This window comes from Schistocerca serialis, chromosome 2 (assembly GCF_023864345.2).
Source record: "Schistocerca serialis cubense isolate TAMUIC-IGC-003099 chromosome 2, iqSchSeri2.2, whole genome shotgun sequence".
Taxonomy (NCBI): domain Eukaryota; kingdom Metazoa; phylum Arthropoda; class Insecta; order Orthoptera; family Acrididae; genus Schistocerca; species Schistocerca serialis.
This window is the reverse complement of record NC_064639.1, coordinates 255,846,492-255,866,107: the sequence shown is the minus strand read 5'-3', so window position 1 is coordinate 255,866,107 and position 19,616 is coordinate 255,846,492. Positions and strand designations below refer to the sequence as shown.

At 41.7% G+C, this 19,616-nt stretch overlaps 1 protein-coding gene across 1 annotated transcript; it reads left to right on the top strand.

The window, feature by feature from the left end:
- The first annotated feature begins 1,511 nt into the window (after positions 1-1,511).
- Positions 1,512-18,603, top strand: LOC126457017 (glutathione S-transferase-like). Its single transcript, XM_050092989.1, has 5 exons — positions 1,512-1,586; positions 13,358-13,505; positions 17,146-17,313; positions 17,688-17,830; positions 18,292-18,603. The coding sequence occupies exons 2-5, from the start codon at positions 13,370-13,372 to the stop codon at positions 18,457-18,459; spliced, it is 615 nt and encodes a 204-aa protein (XP_049948946.1). The 5' UTR covers positions 1,512-1,586; positions 13,358-13,369; the 3' UTR covers positions 18,460-18,603.
- Positions 18,604-19,616: the final 1,013 nt, after the last annotated feature.

Below are 19,616 nucleotides of genomic sequence, written 5' to 3'. Positions count from 1 at the left end.
CGTGCAGTCGCATGTCACACCGGCATTCCATACACTATTGTTTGGTTGGAACTTAGGCGTACCCTCTGATGCCATCCGTAAGAAATCCATTGGCATCATGAACTGTTACCTGGCGATTTAGTGAAGCGGAGGGCGTTTGCGGTGTGGGCGTTTCAAAAGATGGCAGAAGATGACGATTGGTTGAGTAACGTGTTGTGGACCGACGAAGCTCATCTCACGCTGCGAGGGTCTGTCAACGCCCACAACTGCAGAATTCGGGCTACCGAAAATCCTAGAACTGTCGTGGAAACTCCATTGCACGACGAGAAAGTCACGGTATGGGTTTGATTTACCACATCTACCGTTATCGGGCCTTTTTTCTACGAGGAAATGCATGATTATGGTTTTGTAACTGCTACTGTGATGGGTGAGAGGTACGCCGATATGTTACAGAATCGCATCATCCCCAGTCTGGCTGATAAACACCTGCTGGAAAGTACGATGTTTATGCAGGATGGCACTGCATCCAATATTGCTAGACACGTGAAAGATCTCTTGCATGCGTCGTTTGGTGATGATCGTGTGCTCAGCCGCCACTTTCGTCATGCTTGGCCTCCCAGGTCCCCAGACCTCAGTCCATGCGATTATTGGCTTTGGGGTTACCTGAAGTCGCAAGTGTATCATGATCGGCCAACATTTCTAGGGATGCGGAAAGACAACATCCGACTCCAATGCCTCACCATAACTCCGGACATGCTTTACAGTGCTGTTCACAACATTATTCCTCGACTACAGCTATTGTTGATGAATGATGGTGGACATATTGAACATTTCCTGTAAAGAACCTCATCTTTGCTTTGTCTTCTTTGTTATACTAATTATTGCTATTCTGATCAGATGAAGCGCCATCTGTCGGACATTTTCTGAACTTATGTATTTTTTCGGTTCTAAAAAACCCCATGTCATTTCAAGCATGTGTGTCAATTTGTACCTCTCTATCTACATTACTCCGTGATTTATTCAGTTTTCAAATTTATACCGACTTTTTGTTCACGCGGTACTTGGATCTCTTCTACCATCACGTGAGCGACGTGGTCGACCGCTTCGTGCATTTCCTGGTAAAGTAGGTGTCATCTTTGTGCAATTTCAATGTGATTAGTATCAGCTAGATGCTCCATCAGGACGATATTGTCAGAGAATATATCCACCTTTGCGTCTGCCTCGTGAATGATGGTGGCCTGCAGCACAAGAATACGGAAATTCTCGAGGTCGAAGCGCCATGTTTCCTTCCATACTCTAGTAACAATAAGCGTAGCTAAAAGCGATGCTACAGTGTAAAATCTATTTGGGAAATGCTGTTAATACTTTTCGCATTTACGCTACTGTCATCACTAGTGTCTATCACAGCCCCAAGGTAAGAGTCCAGTACAGATACGGTTGTTCACCTGGCTCTCCCCTCCCCCTTCCACAGGCGGCTGCGTATCGTCGCCCCACCACTCTCCGATAGCGGCAAAGCGCGCTTTGTACTACGTAGGACATTCGAGCGGCGGAACTGCAGGCAAGCAGAAGACACAGCAGCACCGCAGGAAGCCAACCGACACAAGCAGGTTAGTGCTTAACTACACTTTCCTGTAACTTTAATCATAATAACGGATTTTAAAAGTTTCCATTCGTGTTAACCCCATACACGTGCCAGAGCGTTTCAATGCACAGTTTGTGCACTTCACTCAGTCATTTAGCAAGCGTCTTTATCCCACAGTGCTCACAGGATATAAGAAGTTACAGTCACTGACGTCCAATCAGGATCAATATTTTGCTTGTTGTGCCTCCACCTAATATATTCAAAAAATGCTCAGGAGCACCAGGCGGAAACATATCTGTTGCCCTAGGAAACGTATTGTGAGCGTTTTGAGCGGTCGAAGACTGTTAGCTGAAATGAAGTCTGCGTATTTCATATTCAATGTAGTTTTGCTTCGGACTGGTTTGTGCCATCCATATTTACGTAGTTTTCGTTTCGACATACCCTCTGATATTAATCACATGTGCTGCGCTCGTATATGAAATTACATGACGAAGGTGGGAGCAATTGTCAAGGATCATTATGCAAATACACACCTCCGACTTACAAAATAGACGACATAAAAAGGTTTGAAACCACAATATGCTGAAGAACATGTTACTTTTGTGTAAACAACATATGAAGGCTCTACAACGTTATTGCTTGGCTTCGAATTGCCATACGGGAGCAAACAGTGGAACATTTAAAATGAGCCTGTTGAGCACTAACTTAAATGTAGTGGAACAAGAGTAAATACCAAAATACAGAATTATCCGAATACTTCCTACACTTAATGTATAAAATTGCGTTCCTAGTTGCAGCTTTAGTGATACAAGTACCACGTATGAACGCGCTACAAAGACTCTAGATCAAATGCTACCTTATGTCTTCTTATTCCTCCTGAAACGTTTCTCCTTATGCAGGTCGTTCAGCGTGCTATATGTAACTAAGGAAATATTCGTTTGTACTCTTTGTATCCTGAAAAGCAAAAGGATCGCACTGGATACACTTTTTTCGCTCTATATAAAAACTTTGCTCTAAAGTATTATAAAAATGTTACAGCTTTCTTTACTTGTATAAAGTTTCAAACTCTTGCGATAGCGACGGACAGCTGTTGGCTGTCTCATACAACACTTCTTGTCCCTACACAAGGATGGTTTGATTTCATGTGTGGACCGTACTGAGTTCAGCTGGGAAGTTACACAAAGCTATTGAGTTAATGTAAGGAAGATTTAACGTCCCGTAGACGATATCAGAGATGGAACACAAACTCAGACTAGACGAGAATCGAGCAGAAAACGGCCTTTCACCGCAACTATTGCTGGAGGTAGTGTATTCTCTGTGGAGGTACTCGAGGACGACAAGTAATATACCAATATGATCATTATTAACGTTCATTTTATTACATTTTCGTCTGTTAGTCATACTGAAGCACTCGTTTTCGTTGCTGTCATTACCTCGTCTCTCATGCTATGCATCATCTCGAAGCACAGCATGAGTATAGCTCTGACGTGTTCTACAACTGAGAAAAAGCTGTTTCCTGTTACGGTCCCCTTGTGACTTCCACTGCATAAGTGATATTACGACAGTTTACTTGTTCGGATACAGAAACCGATTGTGGTTGACTAACCGTTAGATATAACCTGTAACTAAGCTGATATGCCAGAGTGTATTTCAATACCGAGATCATTATGATCCATGTTTACAGATAATTGCTAACAAGTTTAATTAGTAATTCGTGCCTCCAGAGTCAACACGTGAAAATGTTTGCTAATGTGTCCTAGACTTTGTCCCATAGCCGAAGTAGCTAAGCATCCCTGTGCAGGGGTAAGCCAGTTTGAATCCCCTTCATGACCGAGCGAGGTGGCGCAGTCGTTACCACACTGGACTCGCATTCGGGAGGACGACGGTTCAATCCCGCGTCCGGCCATCCTGATTTAGGTTTTCCGTGATTTCCCCGAATAGCTCCAGGCAAATGCCGGTATGGTTCCTTTGAAAGGGCACGGCTGACCTCTTTCCCCAACCTTCCCTAATCCGATGAGACCGATGACCTCGCTGTCTGGTCTCCTCCCCCAAACAACCCCAACCTCCCCGTGGTGGATGGAATTTTCACTGTCAGAATTTGGCGGGCAAGAGGAGGGGAGGTGGCGGCGTAAAGTTCCTGATAACTGGTCTTGGATCCAATCTTCTGGTTTAAATACCAAACCTCTCTGCAGTGTCTCATTAAGTGAGGGTTTGTGACGCTGCTGGTGATACGTCAGTCGGGTGGGAAAGTTAAGCACAGAAACCTCCCTTGGTTCTATTCTGGAGGAGTATGCTATGTGCTGGCACCGTCTTTCACCTTCACCCTTCTCTTGTCGTCATCATAATCATCATCATCATCATCGTCATCATCATACAGCACAAACAGGACACTATGCTATCATGCGTCTGTTCTACTGACCTACGCTGTACAATCACACGTAAGATAAACTCTCAAATAACCGCAAGTAAAGGGACCAGTTGGTGTGCACGGGGGAAGAACATCCTTGCCGACAGGCATCTGTACCAAACCTGAGGGATATCCCACCCAACAATACCATACAACCTACACCATATGACTGCACGACATATGTGGTGTGTGCATTGCCAAGAACGCCTTCTGTCAGAGCCATTCGTGTTTTTTGTATTAAATGCCTTTAGCTCCATGTGGCTCTATTATCAGTTGCATTACCTCTGATCGAAAAGTTTCCATTTGACGGCGTCGCAGCAGCGTAAATGCAATGTAATGCGACCCATGCGAGTATATAAGCACCTATACTTTAATATATCATTATTAGTTAGTTAATTAATAATATTCTGTATTTATTTATTATTATAAATCAATATTCTTTTTGTGTGCTCTTTTTTTAATTATTGGTTTTTTATTGGTTTTAGCTGGTTTAGCTTAGGCCCTTATATCCTTTTATCTTTATTCTCCTGAAAACAAGGAAAATATAAATAATTCGTTTTAAATACCGAAGGTGAGCAAGAGGTGTATTCCGTAGCGGAGATTTTGCTAATATTCCTCGTCGTTATCTGCTCCAAATGGTTCAAATGGTTCTGAGCACTATGGGACATAATATCTGAGGTCATCAGTCCTCTAGAATGTAGAACTAGTTAAACCTAACTAACCTAAGGACATCACACACATCCATGCCGAGGCAGGATTTGAACCTGCGACCGTAGCAGTCGCGCGGTTCCGGACTGCGCGCCTAGAACCGCGAGACCACTGCGGCCGGCAGTTCGTAGTTTCTCGCGTATTGCTTTCTGTCGTGCCACGTGGATCAAATGACATGTGACTGATAATGCATCGCTCGATGTTATATCGATATATGCAGCGTACTGGGAAATCTCGGTCCTGCTCGAAGAGGAGTAGTATTTCACCAGCCCTGCATTTTCAATAACAAGCTATTTGAGAAAAACGTGGAAGCTGTCGTAAGCGTGGTAAGATCTGGGATTTTAAAGCAACTACTTTCTTTTCGTGCTGTTCAGTTGACTTGGCTACAGTTTATAAGCGCTCTTTTAATTAAGAACAATATTATCAGGCTTATTTTCATACTGGGGAGAGGTGATCGATAATATCAGTAATAGTTAATAGCATTAGAATGGTTTTAATTAAAATTATCGCTACATAATCTCTCATCAGAATAACGCCCGCAGCAAAGCAGCGCTTCCGGGAAATCAAAGAGCGTTTAACGCGGCCACTTTTGTTTCTAAATTCTACTATATAAATCATGCGCGGGTATTGTTAGCTCTCTTGTCTCGCTTTCTGCGCTCTGAATATGTCTATGTAGATGCGGCGTGCGATATAGAGAGCATTTCTGTGTGATATGTTACGGAAGGAATCAGGCCACTTTTGTTAAACAGCAAGAAAATTGACTAGTTAATTCATACGGCACAGACTTTTGCCGTAAGGTCATGGACTAAGAACATCAGAGGAATTTTGTGCGCGAGAAAAGATGGGGCTCAGTAATAAATTCTATCAAATGTCGAATAACCGATAATAGGATCTGTGGACTATGTGAAGGGACGTTAAACTGAATACACTAATGGCCATAAAACTGCTACACCAAGAAGAAATGCAGATGATAAATGGGTATTCATCGGTCAAATATATTATACTAGAACTGACATGTAATTACGTTTTCACGCAATCTGGGTGCATAGATCCTGAGAAATCAGTATCCAGAACAACCACCTCTGGCCGTAATAACGGCCTTGATACGCCTGGGCATTGAGTCAAACAGAGCTCGGATGGCGTGTACAGGTACACCTGCCCACGCAGCTCCAACACGATACCATCAAGATTAGTGACTGGCGTATTGTGACAAGCCAGTTGCTCAGCCACCATTGATCAGACGTTTTCAACTGGTGAGAGATCTGGAGAAAGTGCTGGCCAGGGCAGCAGTCGAACATTTTCTGTATCCAGAAAGGCCCGTACAGGACCTGCAACATGCGGTCGTGCATTATGCTGCTGAAATATAGGGTTTTGCAGGGATCGAATGAAGGGCAGAGCCACGGGTCGTAACACATCTGAAATGAAACGTTCACTGTTCAAAGGTCCGTCAATGCGAACAAGAGGGACCGAGACGTGTAACCAATGGCACCCACACCATCACGCCGGGTGATACGCCAGTATGGCGATAACGAATACACGCTTCCAATATGCGTTCACCGCGATGTCGCCAAACACGGATGCGACCCTCATGATGCTGTAAACAGAACCTGGATTCATCCGAAAAAATGACGTTTTGCCATTCGTGCATCCAGGTTCGTCGTTGAGTACACCATCGCAGGTGCTCCTGTCTGTGATGCAGCGTCAAGGGTAACCGCAGCCATGGTCTCCGAGCTGATAGTCCACGCTGCTGCAAACGACGTCGAACTGTTTGTGCAGATGGTTGTTGTCTTGCAAACGTCCCCATCTGCTGACTCAGTGCTCGAGACGTGGCTGCACGTTCCGTTACAGCCATGCTGATAAGATGCCTGTCATCTCGATTGCTAATGATACGAGGCCGTTGGGATCCAGCACGACGTTCCGTATTACCCTCCTGAACCCACCGATTCCATATTCTGCTAACAGTCATTGGATCTCGACCAACGCGAGCAGCAATGTGCCGATACGATAAACCGCAATCGCGATAGGCTACAATCCGACCTTTATCAAATTATGATATAATTCGCATTTCTCCTCCTTACACGAGGCATCACAACAACGTTTCACTAGGCAACGCCGGTCAACTGCTGTTTGCGTATGAGAAATCGGTTGGAAACTTTCCTCATGTCAGCACGTTGTAGGTGTCGCCACCGGCGCCAACCTTGTGTGAATGCTCTGAAAAGCTAATCATTTGCATATCACAGCATCGTCTTCCTGTTGGTTAAATTTCACGTCTGTAGCACGTCATCTTCGTGGTGTAGCAATTTTAATGGCCAGTAGTGTATAACAACGAGACTGGACATTTAGCTTGTGAAAATAAAAGTGTGCGAAGTTTGAACGATTTTATCGAAGTATAATAATGGACATAGTCTTTGTTGTAATATCTTTGAGTGACGAACTACAAAAATCACTGTCATGATAGTTGCCGTAATTGCTGAGAGTAATTGCAGGATCAACCCTCCTTTTCCCTCTATACAAGACGCAATCATTCATGATCATTTAATTATTATTGAACGTTGTTAATAAAAAAGCGAAAGTGATTTCTATAATTACGTGTTATTAGTAACTAGTAAATAACACCCAAAGACGTTATTAACTATCGTGTCTTCGGTAACACAGCAACAAATGAAGGGTGATCGACTGAGCAAAAAGTTGTCATTAATTATTATGAAAATCCGAGATTTAGCCACCGTTACAGTAAAGATGTTTGTGGCTGCTGCATCTGAGGTACGGATATAAGGAACAGTAAGGCATATACAGTGGATAACAACATAAACATCGTACGTCAGAGAAGTCGAGGACGGAGGGCGGCTACAAGTACCTAAGTAAATGCGCTTGAGATTTTTCCTGTACACAAATCGCTGCCTCACGAAAGTAAATCATAATTTAAAATCTCACAGTTGGTCAGTTGATCTGTTTAGATCCGAATGATAGGTTTAAACGCTGTTCTGATCACATCAGGAATTACTTAATAAATCAGTCTCTACCGGGAAACCGTCAACGATAGGCTCTCTTAAGCCCTGAGGCTTTTCCGTTTTATATAATGAAGGAAATAACTTCTTAGACACAATGAAGTGTTCTAATTACGAAGATGCGTGCTTCATAGAAATTTTCTGCAGTTTTGTTTAGTATCTGAAAACATCCTTCATTTTGATATGCAGAGTGCTCTCTGAAAAGATTTCTATAAAGCGCGTCTTGGTAGTCACTGCCGCTTTTGACCAGATGCAAATCATTCGAGCATAGGTCTCAAACTCTGAAGGAATAAGATCATCTCTTGTATTTGATAGTGACTCGGACTCCCTGGTAAGCAGCATTATCAATATCGCGTCTGAGGTAACGCGATCATCCAGCAGCTACGGTCCGTCACGGCTCCATAGATGGCGCAAGCCAGTTCGTTGGGTGCCCCGTGTTTCGCAGTTCTGCCTTTAAACGTGCGCACGCGGTCACGTCTTGCACTAGCCTGTTTTCCTTTGAAGCCTTCAGACAGCGCCGTTTGACGCAGTGCTCGACTGTTGCTTGTTTAGGACTTCTCTCTTACGGTATCTATTCTTGACCGATCTTGCACGCTTACAATGTGCAGTAACAAAGAGAACTTTCTCAACAGAACGTTCTCTGAGAATGTTCTCAATTTCGTATGACTAAAAATTTCGAAGCATATTTTCTGACAAGGGAGTTCTCTCTCACTGCCTCCTTTCTTCCTTGAAGAGGTTCTCGGTATGCATTTTCGTGCCGCATCCGGCAGAGAACATACCCGTAATCTTACATTTCATTCAACTCGCTCAAACACGAAAATATTCAGTGAACAGATATGAAACTGGCATCAGTGTGTTCTAGAGGAGTTACACTGCATTTCGATTTTAGTTTTACGTGCGACAACAAATTATTTCGAAAAGTAAGGGGCAGCTCACGAAATGCGTTTTCTGACGACTTTATCGAAATTTCGACACGCGAGAAACTTTTTAATTTCGTAGTTATTTGAACACATTACGCAAACTAAATCATAAGGTACTTTAAATTTTCATCTTCTCCAATCTGGGACTGCCAGAGTTTTATAACACGAGATAGTGAGTGTGTGTGTGCGTGTGTGTGTGTGTGTGTGTGGGGTGCATACGGGCGCTCGACGGCGAGGTTATCACCTCGCAGGAAACGAATGTGGAAAAAATCAATGGAGTGTGATCATACACTCTCAGACAACGCCAAAGTATTAAAGATGCTATACAACAGAATAAAATACAAGTGAAACAAGAAAGAAGTTAAAAGGAAGCCAGAGGAAAATGTCAGTGACTGGTCAATAACACGAGACAATGTTAGTTAAATATGTCGCATAGTAGTCTACACGAGCGACGAACACTTACGCGGTCGCCGTTGCGGTGTTGCTACGAGAAACAGGTAGCTAGGTTCGTAATAAACCAGTTATTAATTTTTGTGTTCTACCTGCTTATTTGTAACACAACAAAATATAAGATTTACGCTGGGACTAAACATGGTGAAGAACACCTCAGAGTTTGAGTGATATAGTTGTCTGTCGTATACCTAAAGTCTTTTCCTACACTAGTCTGAAAATCTGTCTCTTCAACAGCACAAAAATGTCTTCATTTTCACTTCGTTTCAAAGCTCGCTCCTCTTTTTTCATGCTTTTAGGGAAGGAATTCGTCACCGAAATAATGATTTCATTGTTAAACCTGTATAAACTACAACAGCTTCTCTCTTCGATATTTCTTCGAGTTACGTACATCCATTATGCCTTCTGAGCAACAGAAATTCTGCAATTTTTAGTAAAAAACTCGGTAAAACTTAAACTCACCGAAACTTACTCAGCTCGAAGTATGCTGCAGAGCTCACTTCAGAAACCGCTTTTGAGAAATTTCTCTAGTATTATTCTTACGAAATCGGAGATATGTTCTTCGCGTTGAGCAACATCTTCTGTAGTTGTACTCAACCTGAGAACATTCTCAAGTGAAGTATATCCTCCGACTTGTTTTATTCGTGTGAACCGGAGTATGTTCTCCGAAACTCACCTGAGTATGTTCTTCGAAACTCACCTGAGTATGTTCTCCGAAACTCTAATCATAAAGTACATTCTCCGTTTCATTCAAACGACCCAATGAACTTGCTGTGTTTTGAATCAGCTCTAGCCAGCCGTTCTCTTCGGAAACTTAGCAATCCCCGACAAATCGCAACTGCTATTTGTTCCACCGGTCAACGCCTCACTCTGATACTGAACGTTCCTGCTTACGTCAAGTGTGATAGAAGAACGTCATCCTACCACACAGTTATATGTTTGCTGTGGTTTCACTAAATCACTATTTCGGGTGGTGGGGTGGTAACTTTACGTAGGATATCACCCATTTCTCTCCACCCTTGTCTAACTATGTAATTTACTCCATCTGTTTTGCCGTTGACATTACTTCGTCTGTAATGATCTTGTCGTCAACTAAACGTTAAAAGTCTACGGCCTTAATTCGTTCAAATATCTAGAAGTTTTGTTTGCCAATCACGGTACAACAATGTATTCACCTGCCGCATTATCTTCGCCATTACGATTCCTTAGGCTACAATTCTTCTTCTTCTTCATTTAAACTTCAGGGAGTAGGCCCCTCGCCTGTTCCAATCACAGTGTAGTCGTCTTGTCTATGGTACTCCCATATCTTATATACGCGTGGTTTGTAGTTCACTGCTCGTTACGTTAGTGTTCCTTCTGGCATCATATAGGTGCATTCTATCTATTTTACTCTTTGTTTTATTAATTCGTTTACTGAATAAGTTCCCAGCTTAGTTCTGATGTCTACAGGTCTTATCTGATCTCTGAGATTGGAGCCCTTAGTGCATTTCATATTATTATTTCGTCTTGCTTTCGAATTGTCCGCGACTGTGCGTCGTATGACGAAACGGGTGTAGCCATTGTTTTACAATGTTTTATTTTTATTTCTTTCTGCATTTTTTTGCTTTATGTTCTTTGTATTGTACCACATATCAACTGAGTTCTGTTTAATTTATTCTGTATGTCATTTTCAAAGTGGTAGCCTAAATTACAACTTAAAATGAGAACTTTTTCTAAAAATGACTCTTTTGCAGTACGTTGGAGCGTATAAGGTATTTTCCATTAAAAGACTTTCAAATGTGTGTGAATACCTAAGGGACCAAACGGCTGAGGTCATCGGTCCCTAGACTTAGACACTACTTACACTAACTTTTGCTAAGAACAACACACACGCCCATGCCCGAGGGAGGGCTCGAACCTCCGGCGGCATTGGCCGCGCAATCCGTGACATGGCGCCTCTAACCGCGTGACTACTCCGCGCAGATTGAAAGACGTAATCGTAGTGTGTGTCAAATATTACAATTGTAGACAGTGCATGTGTGCTCTTGAGTCTGCTATTGCTGGTTGAGGAAAACTAGAAAATGTAATGGATGCTGACTTGAAGGAATGTCCAGCGGCATTTAGCATTAAATTGCAAAACTTATGCATCATTCAGCTTGAAAGCAGCAGCAGTTGCACTCCTCCCAATCCCCACCCTGACCAGCAAGTATTCAGAGTACCCTCTTCCAACTCTTAGACGTATATTCAAAGAAAGTCCTAAAAACCTACTTGCGTAATGTTTCGTTACGATCTCGTGACAACCTTCGACTGACGGAGGTACTAAGTTTGATACTGATATCCCATTACATATTGGGTCGCCTCCATAGCCGACATCATGTGGTAGAACCGAAACTGGCAATGGAGAACCTTGCGCCAAGCAATTACGCGACCCCTGCCAGCAAAATTCAGACACTAGAACATAGACTTTTGCACAAACGCCAATGAACCGTGGAACTGGACAGTAAAGAAGCGCACGCAAGAATCGTGCAGCACCACATACGATTGTAACACACATTTTGAAGTCGACTTAGTGACATTTCCCGAACGACAAGTGTAACACTTGAAACTGTGAATGTTGCTTGCGCACCATTACCGGCCAAGACATCCAGGATTTTGTTATACACCTCTCAATATAACACAGTTAGATGATGAATCGTTTCCAGCACAAATGTCAGTAAATCTTACAGAACTATTCACATATATGAAGTAACAAGTAAGTGTGACGGCTTACAGATGTAGTGACTAGTCTCATGAACACAACGAAGAGGGGACGATCAGTATAAATTTTATCTGTTCATTATTATTTAATTAATGCGTACTCCATTATTTCTTTAAAGGGACGTAATTCAGTTCTATTACATTTAAAAATTTCATTCTGAAGTATGATAAAATAGAAAGCAAAGAGGTCTGTAACAGACTAGACATTGCACACACCAATATTCGGGGATTAAATCGTAAATGTATCCTCCGTTGCTGGAGCGATGGCAAGTTGGTGATCAATTGGTCAGATCTCGCCTCACCCACAGCTTTATTCGACAGGAGTAGGCTATGTCCCACCACCTGGATCCACCCTCTCCCTTCCTAGTTTGGTCATGACTTCACTTCAAAATTCACTCAACAGCAAACTGCCCTCATCAGGTATTTGACACGACTCCCCCATTATGTGAGTGAGAGATGACGCCTTATACGAAGAAAGAAAACCTTCCTAATTAGGCAGCTAAACGTAGACCACGTGACCTCCCAGCAAACAATGCCAAACAACAACTTTGTTTAGGACATAATTTCATTTGTCTGCAATAATAGTTAACGAGTATTTCCTCGTAGCATTTAGTCTGAAATCGAGGGGGCACAGTGGTTAGCACACTGAACTCGCATTCGGGAGGACGGCAGTTCAAACCTGCGTCCGGCCATCCAGATTTACACTTTTCGGTGATTTCCCTAAATCGCTCCAGGCAAATGTCGGGATGGTTCCTTAACCTTGCGCTCTGTCTCTAATGACATCGGGACGTTAAACCCAGTCTTCCTTCCTTCCTTCCATTCAGTTTGAATAAGTAAACACTGCAAGAATGTGTGTGGCAGATATTTGTCTTTGTAATGCTTAGCTTAATTACAACTTTAAAGTGAATTTGTTGCTCTCGTGGATGACTAACAACACTTATCACAGCTTTCGTCATACAACTGAACATTTCTTAGCATGAAGTAAGTTAGTTCGTCGCATACTGACAGTCCAACGCACGGAATAAAAGTCTTTAATTTTTTTTATATACACACTGTGATACACGATTTATAATGTTAATTACAACTGAAATAAATGAGTCCTCTCCGGTATGTTAGCTTACTGTTCTTTATTAATACTGATGACCAGTACGAGAAGCATCCATGAATGACACTGACTTTATACGATTGCCTGAAATCCGACCCATTGGAGATTTGGATCGCTATTAAACAGCAGTAACAAGTCATTCAAACTATTTCACATTTATGGCTCACAGCCTACGCTACACTTACATCTTAGCGTCAATTTTGTCTCGTACTGATATTGTCTGCGCATGTGCATCTTTCCTTTCATGCAGTATAATAGCTCATAAACTGTGACGTCCACAAAGAGACAGACCTTCCCTCAATACCCCATAATTTCCTATTCAAGTAAGACTTACTTACTATCCATATGTTGCACATCTGAGCTTGTCTTAACTAACAGAGGTGAGCAATAATAAATGTCACTACGAACTAATACCTAATCCTACAGGCACAATTGTTCTTTTCATAAACCTCTGATTTTCAGCTTGAACTGGAGATGGCACCGAAATACAAGTTAACTTACTTCCCTGGAAAGGGTGTGGCTGAGCCAATACGTTTCCTGCTCTCATACGGAAAGATTGAATTCGAAGATGAACGATGTGATAAAGACAAATGGCCATCTTTGAAAGAATGTAAGTAAAAACTTATATCTTTCAATGTCTTGGCTTGAGACTATTCTTCTCTTCTCTTATCTGGCGCAGAATGAGGAAACTAATTGGTCTTTAAAAATACTGAAATTGAGTGCACTGCAAACATAGGAGCAATATAGTGCTGCATACCTAGGAGTGTATTTTGCTAATTCAGTAATTACAAACTCTGTGTAATAGAAGTGGTGGTGGTGGTGGTGGTGGTAGTAGTAGTAGTAGTAGTAGTAGTAGTAATAGTAATAGTAGTAGCGCACAAAATGATGCTTAAATAATATACTACATAAATTAATTTCCTTATCGTTTCGATTGCAGTCAGTGAAAATAGAAATAAGTCGAAATATTACACAAAAGTGATACTGAGAAACAAAGAAACAAGTGTGTTGCATACTGGACGACTCTGCTAAATTGGGGCAAACTACAGGAAACGGCACATAAGAGGATAAGGAGTAAAAAAGGTCAAATGTACATATGGCTGGAAGTACATTTCAAGGAGGTACACCCACTTGCTGGTGGAGATAAAAGATCTTCGCCAGTGCCCCATTATCAGCACCCAACAGGCAGCCTACCATCAGGGAAGGGGCTAAGCCACGAGATCGCGTGGAACATCCTCCACGATATTTGCCGCTATCTGCATCTTCTAAAACGAGTGCAGGCCTTATTACCTAAGGATGGTTTTCTCGCTGGTTCGTTACACCAGTCACCACGCTGTTGCGATTTCTGTCATACACCCTAGTCGACGATGAGGCTACCTTTACGAGAGACGGTATTGTTAATGTTTATATTTACCTGTGAGGTGAGGAGAATTCCCATGGTATGGTAGTAGCGAATCGTCAGCAGCGGTTCAGCTTCGGTGTGTGGGCGGGGATTACTGGCGCCCACCACGTGGGACCAAGTCATTCTTCCACAACGCCTCACAGTCGAGGCACATCTGCACATCTTACGTCCCCAGCTGAAAGTCATTCTTTCCTGATACGAAGAGAAATGTGGCTACTAAATGATGGTGTTCCAGCTCACTGACCTCTTGGGTGTAGTGTAATACACTAGTACACACAGTACCTTCCCGCTTCCCTCGTGTGTTCTTATGTGTGCTTTCAATCATTGAAACCTACTCTGTCAAAGGCTTTTCATCTTCACCTTCAAGTTGGTGTACCTCTCTTGGAGCACAGTTTTGCTTCTTATGATATCAGGGATAGTTTCATGCAGTTTGTCCCCTTTTAGGAAAACCACCCTGTACATAGCTTGTAAGATCTTATTTAGAGAATTTTCACTTCAAATGACATGACATGACATGACATGACAGTGAGATTATAACAACGAACTGTGCTATTTTTATACGGTTATCTGCCCTGAAGTGATGAATGAAAATTTGTACAAAAGTTGGGTTCGAACCCAGGTCTCCTTCTCACTAAGCAGATGTGCTAAACACTACATCATCCTGGCACAATGGTTTTGCAAAATGGCTCTGAGCACTATGGGACTTAACTTCTGAGCTCATCAGTCCCCTTGAACTCAGAATTACTTAAACCTAACTAACCTAAGGACATCACACACATCCATGCCCGATTCAGGATTCGAACCTGCGACCGTAGCGCTCGCGCAGTTACAGACTGAAGCGCCTAGAACCGCTCGGCCGCACTGGCCGGCACATTGGTTTTGCACAACTGCATGGATTCCTCTAATACGGCTCCCTCCTCAACCAAACTTTACAGTCACAGATTAGCCCTCTTGGTATTACACTTAAACTCTGCAGTTCTGCTCTAGTTTGGGGGTTATACTAGGTGGGCTCAGGTGTGAATGGGAACTTACTTTGAGGAGGGAGATGCGCTGAAGTAGTCCGTGCAGTTGGGCAAAGCATAGTGGTTAGCGTACCAGCGTAGTGAGCGGGAGACCCGGGTTCGGATCCCGACCTTAGAACAAATTTTCATTCGTAGCTTCAGTCTGCCTGTATACATCATAGGAGTTTGAAGAAGGACTCTGGAATAATATAGTTACATTTATTGTCTGCACGTTTTCTTTTGTAAGACACACCAGATTACCATATTACAACGAAGCTATACAATGCAAAATTTGCAAGGTTTTCTTCTTGCCAGAGACCTTGACATTTTTTATTTTATTGACATGAGCACATAAACCAGCGAGCCTTAACTTTATGACCACGTACTTCATAGCGTGTTTGTCTAACTCTGAAACGCAATACTGTAGCGGTTCTGCGTGACATGGATTCGACCAGTCCAAGGTACGTTTCTGGAGGAATGTAGTAGCAGATGTCTACGCACAGGTCACGCAATAATCATAAATTAAGGGCTGGTGGTTAATGGTAGCGGAGCTGATGCTCTATAATGTCCCAGATGTGTTCCATTGGGTATAGGTCAGGCAAATCTGTTGGTCAAGAGGTAAATGCTCGTCAAACCAGTGTAGCAATAATTCTGGCCCAGTGACATTGCTGGAAGATGCCATCAGGAGAGATCAAGCGTGAAGAGATGCTTGTGGTTCACAATAACGTTCATTTAGCCGACAGCTCTCATGGTACCTTCTGATACTACCACAGTGCCCTTGGAAGCCAAAGTGAATGCCCACCAAAGCATAACACTGGCCCCACAGGCCTGCGTCTGTGGTAGGGTGCCTGTTTCGAGCAGCCGTTCTCCTGGTTGACGCCGTATCTGGACACAGTCATCTACCTGATCTAAGAAGTAATATGATTCATCCCTACAGACGAACTTTTCCATTGATCCATTGTCCAATCCCAATGATTCTATTTCCACTGCAGTGGTAACTGACAGTGTCATAATGTCAATGCAATAATGCATAGGAGTCGCCCGTTTTGGAGCATCATGTTCAACAACAGGCACTAAAGGGTGTCTTCGAAAACACTTGTACCTGGTTCGGCATGATCCTCAGTCTTCAAATCCGCCACAAATCGCCGCGTCTCCTGCTTTACACAATGGGCAAGCCTCCGTCTCCATACTCTGTAGTGAGGCCACTTTGTCCAACACCAAGTCGCCTACTCGTGGACTCACCATCATTCAATTAGTTTCCATAGATGCTCTACACAGTACCACCTGAACAGCCAATCATTTCGCCATTTCTGAGAAGACGTTTAGAGGTGCATGGCCGTAGCGATCTGCCCTTTGTCAAAGTCACCAATGCCTGTGGATTTCCCCATTGTCACTACAATAATTCCTCATTCGTCTCTCCTGCGTATATATTTACTGTACTGCGTCAGGAGTTCGTAACGTCACAAAGCGACATTCAATTTCGCGATGGGTATGGGTCATAATGTTTTAGCTCGTCATGGTAAATTTTAGATGCTGCGACAAATAATTCACATGAGCAGACAGTATTTTTCTGAAGCACAATGATTTTGACTACTGCTGTTGTGGTGTCTCATATGAACAATGTCAGGTTTGAGTTCCACTGCTCACACTTAAGTTTGGCGATTTTCTCCACTAAGAATACTAAAGTAAAACTTTAGCACATTACCTTTTGTTGATACTCGCACCATATTCAGAAATTACTTTGTTATACAAAAAGAAGGATTAACTCCTGGATGTGTCAGGATTACAAAAGAACGCAGCGCCATACTTCTACTAGAAATGTTGCTAATATTTTTTTTTTCTTTGTCAAGCAATGCCTTTTGGGCAAATTCCAGTTCTTGAAATTGATGGGAAGAAGGTCTGGCAGTCTATTGCTATTTGCCGTTACTTAGGCAAGCAAGTGGGCCTGGCTGGGGCTAACGACTGGGAAAATCTCCAGATTGATATGGCTGTTGATACAGTATCAGACATACGAATGAGTAAGTTTAATGGTTACATTCACTGAAAGATTTTGCGTTTCTTTATTTACATTTCACTACATGATATGGAAAATCGCCACCAACAACCGATATTAATCACAGGTAAACATAAATAAAAAATGTAACATCATAGCTCTGTTTTTGGAGTACCTTATTTGAAATTGTCTGAAGACATACATTTGTCAAATATAAAGTATACGTCACAGCTAAGCTGTAATTTTAAAGAAGTGTTTGAGTAATAAATGGTATGATGCTCATCTAAAATATCCTCGTTTGTACTGAGATATTATTTTTAAACTAGTTTAATAATTTTTAAGTTAAAAATTGCGAAGTATCTGTGCATCTATCATTTTAATATTTACTTCTGCTTGTAGAAATAGTAAGTCCTGCATATGAGACAGATGAAGCCTTAAAGGAAAAGAAGAAAGCAGCAGTCATAAATGAAAGCTTACCGTTTTTGTTGCCAAGACTTGACAAGTTGGTGAAGGAAAATGGAGGTTTTCTAGCAAATGGCAAGGTAAGCTGAAACAAATTGAAATGTATAAGCTATGGATACTGAAATAAGTTGAGATATCCTTTTAAATAATGCAGTTTCCTGGTAATTGGCACTGTTAAAATATGTGATGACGAAAATTATTGTATTTGGTAGTTTATCCACACACAGTGGACTCAATTATTCGCAAAAGAAATGGCAACATTTTTGTAGCATGCTTTAACTTATTTTAATACTTTTACTTTTTAAGGTAGATAGCAATACTGACACTATGTTACCAATGTATGTGATTGTTCATAAATGCATCACTTTAGGGACCTAAAATTCTATAGTGCTTATTATATGTTTTCAGAATTGTCGAAAATTTATTTTGAAAGAGTGATTGTAGATGTTGTAGACTGACTTAGTACACATCAATTTTGTACACATTATTAAGAACTGAGGAATTTTCTGTTTGTATGCTAATGTGAAGGATTCGGTTTCAGCTCTCATGGGCAGACCTCTATTTTGTAGCACTGCTCGACGTCCTCAAGTTCGTGATTGGGTTTGACATAACAAAAGATTATTCAAACCTTTCTGCACTTAAAAATACCATACTTGAAATACCAGCTATTAAAGAGTGGATTGCCAAGAGACCGAAAACTGAGAGCTGAATGCAGTGTCTCAGTTTTATGTTAAATATGTGTTTGCTTACAAATTTGAATTGTTCTGCACTGAAGCATTCATTATGTATTGTAAAACTGTGGTACCCCATTGTAAGTGCAAGAAGATATAATAAATTTTCTTCTGAAAAACGATATGTCAATACCTTTTTATTTATGTGACTCAGTCGAAAACATAGCACTGGAGAGTTTTCAAATGTATGGGATAAGTTTGGGAAATGTGCGTACTGTTTCTGGTTCACCCACAAACTACATTCTTGCTCGACACACAAAACCCTGAAGTTCTGTAGTTACACTTCATTTATACTAGTATCTATTTCTCCACAAATCTTTTGGGTTGTAGACTTCATCATATTGATGCATTTTAGAACATGACACAGTCTACAAGTCAGAGTATTATGGAAATTCTGTCGTGGGAGGTCTACCAACTTGCTCATATCATGGAGGGATAGTGGTGGATGTATGGAACCCAATAAATGTGTATTAGTCTGAAATGTATGTGCGAGTGGATGTAGGTCAAAAATTCCTTCTATGAAACGTGAACTTGTATAGTTCATCTCATTAGAAGGTAAGTGAAATTTTAATTTTCATATTTAGAACTAAAGTACTGTAAACAAATATTCTCTAGGGTATGGAACTTATGAATCATAATTTTTAGTGTAACGGATATTTCAACAGAAAGAAATCTGTAATAACTCTTTCAAAGTGATATTGTATTAAAACGTACCACTCATTCAGTACTAGGTAACACGAATTTTGAAACATGATATAACTATGATTTTTTACGTTAGTCGTTCTACAAAGTTTGTGTAGCTGGCGGAATACAGATGCTTTTGCTTCAAACAGAAAAAGCTTTTTGTTGGGGAGTTCAGGTCTTCAAGATTCATTCAGTGTCATATAACACTACCTGAAATAGCTGTTGTTACTGGAGTATCTACATATAGCTGTGCCCAAGACTTGGGTATGAGTGGAATTTATTTTTGACTTATAAAGCTTCATTGTACACAGTTTCTGAAGTAATATGACTGGGGACATGAACAAAAAGCCAGAAAGAGTTGGCCATGCAAAAAGCTGACTCTGAGATCCATGCCCGCAACACATACTATCTGGCATTGTGCTTAGTTTGTGGTCTGAGCATAACATAAGCT